The sequence below is a fragment of the Ostrea edulis genome, chromosome 9 (assembly GCF_947568905.1).
Source record: "Ostrea edulis chromosome 9, xbOstEdul1.1, whole genome shotgun sequence".
Taxonomy (NCBI): domain Eukaryota; kingdom Metazoa; phylum Mollusca; class Bivalvia; order Ostreida; family Ostreidae; genus Ostrea; species Ostrea edulis.
The window spans coordinates 18,842,093-18,852,818 of record NC_079172.1 but is presented as its reverse complement, the minus strand read 5'-3'; the positions used below and the strand labels follow the sequence as shown (position 1 = coordinate 18,852,818).

The following is a 10,726-nucleotide window of genomic DNA, read 5'->3' as shown; positions in this document are numbered from 1 at the left end:
CCTGACTATATATTCAGGGGTATCGAGTTTGAATCTTGGTCTGGTTTGTTACATTTTCTCCCTTCCTGTTACATTTTGTGCCATAGACCACCCCCTGGAACTGAAAGGTGAAAATGCCTGCCTGGGGATAAAGATCCTGGGTTGATGTCTTCAAAGGGTGAAGACTTTTAAGGAGGGAGGAATTTAGTAGTCAGCCGTGTTCGATCGCCAGTGCCGAGATAGCTCATTTGGTAGAGCACCTGCCTAGAGATTCTGGGGGCCCGGGTTCAAATCTCAATCTGTTCCTTTGTATTTTTCTCTTCTTGTTACACTTGGTGCCGTAGACCAGCCCCTGGAACTGATAGGTGAAAGTCTTGCCAGGGGCAAAAAGAATCTGAGTCGATGTCTTCAAGTGTGAAGACAATTCAGGAGGGAGGAATGTAGCGGTCAGTCAGGTTCGATTGCCAATGGCGAGATAGCTCAGTTGGTAGAGCACCTGTCTAAAGATTCAGGGGGCAAGGGTTCGAATTCCGTTCTTGTCTGTTGCATTTTCCCCTTCCTGTTACACAATGCAGAAAGAGGAACAATTTTTATGCCCCCTTTAAAAAAGGGCGCAAATTGTTTCGCAACTGTCGGTCAGTCTGTAGACCAAGTCTTGTGAGCGTGAGAGAGAGAAACGGGGGCGCAAGACATGGAAAGGGAGTAGGGAATGCGCAACAGAGACCGGGAGCGCACGACAGAGAGGGAGTGTGCGAAATACAGAGAGGGACAAGGAGCATGCGAGGGAGAAGGCAACAGTGAACGCGACAAAGAGAGAGGGAGGCAGGGAGACAAAGTGAGCGTGACAGAGAGGGGGAGGGGAGACAGGGAGACAAATTGAGCGCGACAGAGAGAGAGACAAAGTGTGCGACAGAGGGGGGGGGGGGACAGGGAGACAAATTGAGCACGAAGAGAGAAGGGGAAAGGGAGAGTGAGTTCCAGAGAAATAGTGGGAGAGAGACAGAGTGAGCTCGGGATAAAGTAGGGAAAATACTGGATATAGGAGACTCCGAGAGAGAGAGTGAGTTCAGGAGCGGGAGAGGGGGGGGGGGGACGCGGGAGGGAGAGAGTAGACTAGTGAGAGAGGGCACGGGAGTGAGAAAGGGAGAGAGTGGACTAGTGAGAGTTGGCACGGGAGTGAGAGAGTGGACTAGTGAGAGTGGGCACGGGAGTGAGAGAGAGGGCACGGGAGGGAGAGAGTAGACTAGTGAGAGAGGGCACGGGAGTGAGAAAGGGAGAGAGTGGACTAGTGAGAGTTGGCACGGGAGGGAGAGAGTGGACTAATGAGAGTGGGCACGGGAGGGAGAGAGTGGGCACAGGAGTGAGTGGAGGAGAGTAAGCGTCTACAAAGATGTCGGTACTGTGTCTGAAATCACAATCGTTTAATTACTGTTTTGAAGTGTAGAGAGATGCTAGAGGACATATGTGTTGCTAACGCTCAAGAAAATTTTTCCGACAAATTAGGATGTATTCCATACGAAAAAGCAAATATTTGATGGATAGGAGGAAATCAAAATTCAGTGGTTTTCTGTGCCTGAGTTAAAGAAACGATCAAAATCTCTCCCTATAAAGAGCGGCGATTGTTCACACAATTTTACTTTATTACTTTCAATTATCACAAATTGATGTCATTTGGCAAATCGTAGTATATTTTGTGTGTTGTTAGACCTCCGATTTCACGTTCAGTAGAAGGGTTAATTAGCCTGGTAATCCAGTTAACATAATATTTTGAGATGACCACAGAAAGTCGGGGTTCCGGGCGCTTATGGCTGTGGATGCTTTTTGATAAGAATATCTGTATTCAGAATTGTGTTGTCTATAAAGTCGAGTCTACTGTCCTGTTGTTGTCATCTCATGCCTTATATATATACACGTATATAGATGTATTAGTAATCCTGACTGTTCCAGCCGTCATTTTATCACGACAAAATGGACTAATCCTGTTCATTTGGAGGTAGATGCTGCTTAAATGTAGACAGACAATACGATCTAGAAGAATCGGTTTATTTCTGTGGTGGTAAATCTTCATATAGACAGCGAGCTTGGTCCCTGCTATTGGAAGTGGTGTCCATGGGATGCAGTCCTAAAACCCTCTTGAAAAACGCCTCTCCATTGGAACAGTTATAACTTACGTCGTATATATCTTGTAATAAACAATGAAGTTCAATATTCAAATTTTAAAAGCATCACGAAAACGCCAGACGGTGTCACAAAAACCCTGCATCGTAGCAAATTGTTAATGTATTAGGAAATGTTGTATCCTCTGTTATACGTTCATAGAATGGTTGTATCCAGCGTTATAATTTAATTATATCAACAATCGCCTTTTCATTCATACTTTATTTACTCCTAAAGGATATTTACATACAAAATGTATATACAATAGAAGAATAGACATGACATAGATTGTATATAAGACAGAAAAAATCAGGAGAATATAATGTAGTAGGTAGGGCTATACGGACCGTGGATATCGGCCTGGTGAGCTCGGTGGTTAGAGCACCTGACTAGTAATGCCGGGCTCGATTCCCGGTCCAGCCACAGAATTTATCCTCTCTTCTATATACTACAATATATCAATATAGGGCTCACGGCGGGTGTGACCGATCGACAGGAAATGCTTACTCCTCCTAGGCACCTGATCCCACCTCTGGTGTGTCCAGGGGTTCGTGTTTGCCCAACTCGTCATTTTGTATTGCTTATAGGAGTTATGAGATTGATCACTGTTCGTTATCTTCGCCTTTATAGGAGTAATGAGATTGATCACTGTTCGTTATCTTCGCCTTTATAGGAGTAATGAGATTGATCACTGTTCGTTATCTTCACCTTTATAGGAGTTATGGGATTGATCACTGTTCGTTATCTTCACCTTTATAGGAGTTATGAGATTGATCACTGTTGGTTATCTTCACCTTTATAGGAGTTATGGGATTGATCACTGTTCGTTATCTTCACCATTGTAGGAGTTATGAGATTGATCACTGTTCGTTATCCGTTATCTTCACCTTTATAGGAGTTATGGGATTGATCACTGTTCGTTATCTTCACCTTTATAGGAGTTACGAGATTGATCACTGTTCGTTATCTTCAGCTTTATAGGAGTTATGAGATTGATCACTGTTCGTTATCTTCACCTTTATAGGAGTTACGAGATTGATCACTGTTCGTTATCTTCAGCTTTATAGGAGTTATGAGATTGATCACTGTTCGTTATCTTCACCTTTATAGGAGTTATGAGATTGATCACTGTTCGTTATCTTCACCTTTATAGGAGTTATGAATTTGATCACTGTTCGTTATCTTCACCTTTATAGGAGTAATGAGATTGATCACTGTTCGTTATCTTCACCTTTATAGGAGTTATGAGATTGATCACTGTTCGTTATCTTTACCTTCCTTTGAGTAATACCAGAGGTACTCGATTTAGAGAAAAATGTTTTCTTCACATCATACGTTATACGTATATTATACATGAAAATATACACACATATGCACACATCTATATTGACAAATACACGTATATCTTCATATGCATATCCAGCTTTAAATTTTCATTATCGAGTACAGTGTGAAATACGACATTGAGATATCTAAACTGGGAAGTTACATTGGTTTGCGATTGTTCGCTCATGTAGCTAAAGGAGACATTCTGTAGACCAGGCTGCTGCATCCCTTGATGAACGAAATTAAGGAGATGTAAACTGGAGGATTGTTCAGAAAACGTAAGGCCTGGCAGATACCTTCCACCTAAAAGAAACGTATATAGGTCACGACTGCCAAGTCCACACAACTCAGCGGATAAGCTGATATCAAAATTTTCTACTATTGTTTGCCACCAAGCCTCTCTAAATACAAAAGTTCCTTTGCATGCTGTTGAAGCATGCTCAAAAACATCTGTAAAAACACGATGACAAATTCTACACATTTCGGGTGGAGCATCGACAAGAATTCAGAGTTTTACAATGAATTTGCAAAGTTGAACTTCGTGCATGTCGGTAGGAATTTTCCAGGGCATGTTGGGATTTCTACTCTGGGTTATACATCTAAAGAATGTGAAGTCAGGGTCTCTGAGTATACGTGCTGATCTAGTTTCTGAGAAATGGTTGGACACAACAGAGTTTACAGTTCTTTTCCGTTCTACTTTGGTGGGAAACATTCCACTTTGGAGATATGAGTGGAGATGCATTTGAAGGCAATACTTGTTGAGGAGATCGAGCACACAACCTATGTTTGTGTTTTAGAAAGTCGATGCATAAAAAAGCTGATTAAGAAAGATTTTAACATCCACGATACACGGCTTGAACAACATTCTCTTATTTTTCGCTGCGAAATCTTTGCATTATTGCTCGCATGTTAATGCTCAATGGAATGGTGAATACGCATAAAGCCAGGGTCGTCAGCCGGTCTCCACTCATCGTGAATTTCATACAGCTTTTAAATCCCCCTTGAGCCAGAAAAAAAGTGCTCAGTTTCACTGGAGGTCGCTGTTAAGGTGCAGCCTATGTACAGGAGTGTTTTGATGTCCGGGAAGAATTCTGTAATCCTAAACGTTGCCAGCAAACTGTCAGGTCTGTCCCCTTCTTTCATGTTTGCACAAGTTCTCCTCCACTTAATTGCATCTAAGGTAATCAGGATGTACACTTTCCAAATCTTTCCCTCCAAAACATCAGGTAATTTGCTACGCGACAGAATCGCCCAGTTTAGCCAATTGATCAGGGACCAGTGATAATACTGAATAGCCGAGACCATCATCTTTCTGGAACCTGTAACGTAATTCTTGATATAAATAATCAAGAAAGGGAATAGTAATAGTGTCCTTAAAATAATCACAAGGATCAGCGCTATCACCAGCATTGTCTCTGTGTGTTTGCCTCTTACACCATCTTGGGACCTTTGCATCGATCTCCAACTCATCAGCCATCTTTTTGCGTTCCGTAAACCAACTTTGTGTGCATATCTTTGTCATTATTTGAAGGACAGTCTTAACGCACAGAAATGTCACAGGAAAAGAGAAAGATGTCGATGTAGACCAAATATCTTGGGCAGAGACGTTCTTCTGAGCACCCCGTGCCCAATTGTCCTGTATTTTTTTTTTTTAACTAATTTGGTACGGTAGAGTTCTCTTTGGTTTGTCCTGGTTTTTGTTTTTTTTTGTTTTTTTTTTTTACTAATTTGGTACGGTAGAGTACTCTTTGGTTTAGCCAAACTTGTTTTAAGAATCTGATGCTGTATACTCGCCGCCTTGTGATAATCGGAACTTTCGTGTTCTGCCAAGGATCCATCCTTGCCAACCGCTTTTTTGAAGTTAGTGAATGGTTTGGATACAAAATTGTTGTAGATTTTCATATCCACTTGTGGGGAAGGGAAAGAACGCAGATTTTACAAAGACCGCCTTGAAGTTCATGCCTGTTTATTAGCCATTTGTTTTTGCGTCTATGATGCTTGGAAGTAAAGCTCCCCCCCCCCCCCTTTATCCTTGCCAACACAAACATTTGAACGGCAAAGTAGTACCACTAAGGGTCAAATTTGGCCTATTTTCAGAAGTTGGTAATCTTATGTCCCAATACTATGTAGGGTGTGTACTTTCTATATATAGTAATAGGAAATGTCAGATTTTATAATTGCACAGGGAAGGCGATTGATGAAAGACCCTTTTTATTATTAATTGAAAGATTTCGTTTACTAGTAACACACGCAAATATCACCCATCGCCTTGTATGTGCACATATCAAAATATTGACATACTTAAGTAAAATTTTGAAGTTTTGGTTAAAAAATAGCGATCCGGTAAAATCGGGAGCGTATTATTCTGCTATGTGACGTTTTGGTGCCATTTCGTTTGTATATTTGAAGAGAAGATGTTGCCCCCAACTGACTTCCATAGGTAAAAGTACGTCATCTTCTACTTTATTTTTCTTGATTTTACTAGGCCAAATTTATATACTAAGCGTACCTTCTCCTTTTGCGATGATACTGTTTCAAGTGTAGTTTCTGCTGATTTGACCTTTTCTGACGATGATAAAGAGGAGATAGATATTTTGTCAGTAACAATTTCACCAAAGTGGATCCCGAGAGTGGCTGTTTGTTACCAGGCTATTCCTCTGGCATGTAAAAACGTCTTTCTCCTGCTCACCCGGTTGTTACTTGGCACATCTTTGTCGAGATTGTTTGGGTCATTTGAACGACAATCCTAGGAAGGAAAATCATCCGATGTTTTCTGTTTTTTCAAGGTGGACTTTTTGAGGTATACTTTTGAGAAGAATTGCCTTCCTCGTAGCTGCAATAATGTAGCCCTATCCGGTTTTTATTCCGGTGTTTTCGGGTGTGTGTGTGTGTGTGTTAGAGAGGGCTACATTATTGCAGCTACCTTCTCGTGACAAGATAGGAAATGGTTTGGTCCCCTGAAGTTGGATGTACGAGTCCACATTATAAACATTGGAGGACTACAAGTAAAGGTTGAGAAAGAGGACGTATTGTCTGATCGTGTATATCCCTGTATACTGTCACATTTTGTATTGATGGGAATACTGTGACAACTGCTCTACTCGATTCAAGGCATTTGCAGGTGCAGATATGTATCAATGACGAACAGTAACCGTCTTTCACCGATCGCAATACCGGTATCTCATTCTGCAGAGTTTATAATGTCATCCGACACCCAAGTTCGTCAGACCGACACGCTAGCTTCGTCAGACCGACACCCTGGCTTCGTCAGAAATGGACGTTTCAAGAACATACCGCGAATATGTCCGGTTGTCCAACATGTAATGTGTATATATCGTGGCGGAGATATTTGTTAATGTTCATTTCTAATTCGATAATACAACGGAACGACATGTCTGCCCTGTGAGCCAAACAGTGAATTGAAAACCGTCCGAGTAAAAAAAAAACCCCACCCCAGTTCCTATCCCCAATAGGTGCAAGATTTTGATGCAAAACGTCATTTGGCATCAGTAACCTGAACTTTGTATCTCTTCCCTAACAGACGGCGACAAATTGTTTAATTTCATGCTAGTTACAGGAAAAACACTTCGTGTTAGCGATTTCTCTCTTATTGAAATCTGAAACAGTGAATTCCAACCTTCTCTTGTGGGTTTGGAAAGAACTGAATGAGCCGATTCGAACGCTTTATTCCATCCATTTGAAAGTTGTGGCTTAACCTATTTGAAGTAGTAACGAAAGTTGTGTCGCAAAATCTACCCAAATAAATCTAGTGTTTTTAAAAATGTCAAAATAGCACTGTGTAGCTCGCAGCTGTAAAGCTACATATATATCTCACTGACAAGTCACGTGTACATACATGTATTATCTGTCAGATATACAACTACCATCAATTATTGGTATCGCTGCACAATGACCTTGAGTACCAAGTAAAGGTCAAAATTTGAAGCTATTCCACCAGCACCGGTGACGTATCTATATGATTGAAATTTTCCCCGAGAGGGACATTAAACAACACGCAATAATCATGGTACCTCATGTCTGAATCGGGAGTCAAGTCAACTCGTACTCTGACCGACTCGTACCCAGGTCAACTCGTACCCAATAGGTCAACTTGTACCCAAAAGGCAAAAGTCAACTCGTACCCAAGAATTTGCCCATAATGCAATATATCTATGCGCATATAAGTGACATATCGCTTAGGTACGAGCTAGTTGTCATCATATTGAAGAGGAGGAGTCAACTCGTAACCAAATTCTTGGGTACGAGTTGACTTTTGCCTTTTGGGTATGAGTTGACCTATTGGGTACGAGTTGACCTGGGTACAAGTCGGTCAGGGTACGAGTTGACTAGAAATCCTGAATCGCAATCATAGTCTCAAAATTCCTCGGAAATCGGAGGAAAACTGGTCAAAAAAGGACGAAAACACCTCATCCTACCTGGAAAAATATTTTCTGTCACTTTAAATCAAACCCAGAGTGTTTCATTTTTTTCTTTCGAAAACTGACCAAATCAGAGGATTTCCTCTGAAAAGAGGAAAAAGCACACCCTTGATATAGTTGAGATAACATAAAAAAAATTTCATCCCGAGAAAACCATTGTCAACTGAGGTACAAATGAGGGGTGAAAATTTTCAATGTTACTCGTAACTACATGCACTATTTGTTTTATCATACTTAATTTACATACATTCATTTACTAAATATAACAAAGCACAACAAGAGTACCGCAAACGGTACATCATCCGCTAGTCGGAGAGTGATGACAAAATTTCAGTGCAATATCTATCCATAACAACAAATAGTCCAGGAAACTATTTGACCTACTTTTAGCTTTAAAGTAGGTCACAATGCACCAATCCAGCTGAAATGCAAATTCACTCTTTCGCTTCTTGAGGGAGAAATTGTGCCCAAATTTCAATGCTGTACCTGCATCTGTTACGGAAAAGTCCAGAAAAACACGACCTTGGATGGACAGCGCCATAACAAAACATGTCTGACGACGGGCGTATAAAATAGTCTAACAATTTTTTTAAAATTCAGATTGTCGTAAACATACATGTACATTGGAACAGGAAAACTTTAACATGGAGATATTAAGTTAATCCCGTCAGACTGCCGGTTCTTGTATGTTTCTTCAATCTTTGTATTCAGCACTGTAAAACACACAGTCCACACCTATTTCACACGTCTAAATGAATCTTCAGCAAACCTTGCATGCATCAATTGTATGCATGTTTTATTTTTCATATCATCACCTGCTGTCAAGTAATCCATGATTTTACTCCCACAGGAAAACATGTTTTTTCAAACATTTCTCGGGCAATCAGAAATGAGTATTTTACATGGCCGTATGATAAAATAAATAAAAACCATGAAGTGGGATACCATAATCCTTTGGGTTTATTGTTTCTTGGGGGAAGAGGCTAAAAAATAAAACATTCCAGAAAATGCAATATTTCTTTGACATAATTTATTATGATTTTCGATTTTGTTTAAATTTCACAAAAATGTATATATATCATGTTGGTATAAACCCAGTCTCTTGTATCTATCATGTTGATGAAGGCCACACCTTCTGAAAACAGTCACTAATGTCATTGTTCACTTTTACACACTTGTGATACAGCTGTTGTTGGGTACACAATCAATTCACATCTACAAGACAAAACAAAGCATTGAAAACATTTCAAGTCAGCATTGGTAGCTGATATACATTTATAAATAATGCATACATTTCCAATAGTGCAACAGATGACCAACTACATGAAATTTGACCTCAACTTGGTTACATGAACAAAGTTTTGACCTTGACTTTTCCACTGACTATAACCTTGACAGTCACACATACCTGATGCATAGTTTTAACCTTTACAGGCACGCATACCTCCAATCTTAGGATCGAGATAAAATGGATCTTATATATTTAAAAAAAAGTTTTGTTTCATAGATATTTTCGTGACCAGGAGTAAAGTTAAATTTTGCAAAACATGGAACATTACTTGATTTTCACTGTATGAACAACACACTGGTACATGTATATATCTGTCTAACTTGTAGACTGTCTACTAAGAGTGACACAGACTGAAACACATTCTGTGATACCCATATAATCCTGTCTCCTCAGACTTGTAGACTGTCTACTAAGAGTGACACGGACTGAAACATATTTTGTGATACCTATATAATCCTGTCTCCTCAATCCTCAGTCCATTCAAATGGCTCCGGAGGTTCAGGTTCTTCCTCCTCTTCAATCTTTGGTCCTCCAGCTGAAAAAAACCCCATAGAGTTAAAACATACTAGTCTCTAGTCTAACAGATCTCCTGTACGGTTAGGGTTAACTGTGTCAATACCCTACATATGTTACTTTGTATTGTAATATTTTTTAGTTTAGTAAATACTAAAAATTCTAGATCCACCCCCTTATCAATCACTCTATCATGCATACCTGCAACTGGCTCAATAATTTCCTCTTGTTCTCCTGGCTTGCTGTTCCTTAACAAAATGATGCCGCCATGCGAAACCTAAAATCACAGTGTCCACATCACACAATGCTTGTTTCATAGTACTTACTCAAGAAAGAAATTTCATTTTTGAAAATACTGTCAGATTTCCCTGCCATTAAAACAGATGTACTATAATCATCAAGTAATTCTGAATTCATTTGCACTTTGTTTACAATTGTACCATGTTGCTGAGGAGATGCCTATCAGTACAATTTGTAAAGATATAAAAGGCAAATACATTGGAAATGTAAATATTCAGTTTCAACACAAACCCTTCAGTCACACTTGTAGAGTTGACCCTCTATAAACCACCACCTTTTGTTCTTTTGAATTTATAAAAATATAATGAATTGGGCGATGAATTGAATTTCTGCCATCTTAAGGAGAAAGAGTTAGTATTCTTGTATAAGTAAGAGTTAATTTTCCTATACTTACAATATTTATGTAATCACAATACTGCAAAAATATCTCGTAAAAAACCATTAGGCTTCATTTCTAAGTTTCATGTAAATTTCAACTTTTCTGACTCAGTGGTTCTTGAGAATATTTTTAAATGACCCCATCCTATTTCTGCCTTTCCGTACATAATATGTCCCAAGGGAAAGGGTATATGATATTTTAGGCTCAATCATGTGATTTACTCAACCAGTAGTATTTCAATAATCTCGTACAGTACTAGTGTCATTCCCTTAAGGTGTGATAATGAATAATTTATAATTAATCACATCAAATGCTGAGGTTTGAACTGTATCACATGATATC

General features: G+C 39.6%; 1 protein-coding gene and 1 non-coding gene across 2 annotated transcripts in view; one reads left to right on the top strand and one right to left on the bottom strand.

Annotated features, from left to right (window-relative positions):
- Nucleotides 1–448: 448 nt before the first annotated feature.
- On the top strand, nucleotides 449–521 carry Trnaf-aaa (transfer RNA phenylalanine (anticodon AAA)). Its single transcript has one exon. It is a non-coding gene; the product is annotated as a tRNA-Phe (tRNA).
- An 8,395-nt stretch (nucleotides 522–8,916) lies between these two features.
- The window catches only part of LOC125657502 (26S proteasome non-ATPase regulatory subunit 1-like), a 150,586-nt gene continuing 148,776 nt past the window's right edge, over nucleotides 8,917–10,726 (bottom strand). Inside the window, exons 29-31 of the mRNA XM_048888095.2 lie at nucleotides 9,907–9,982; nucleotides 9,639–9,727; nucleotides 8,917–9,116 (exon numbers count right to left, since the gene is read on the bottom strand). Coding sequence (XP_048744052.2) covers nucleotides 9,657–9,727; nucleotides 9,907–9,982 — 147 coding nt within the window. The 3' untranslated portion in view covers nucleotides 8,917–9,116; nucleotides 9,639–9,656. The remainder of the gene's footprint in view (nucleotides 9,117–9,638; nucleotides 9,728–9,906; nucleotides 9,983–10,726) is intronic.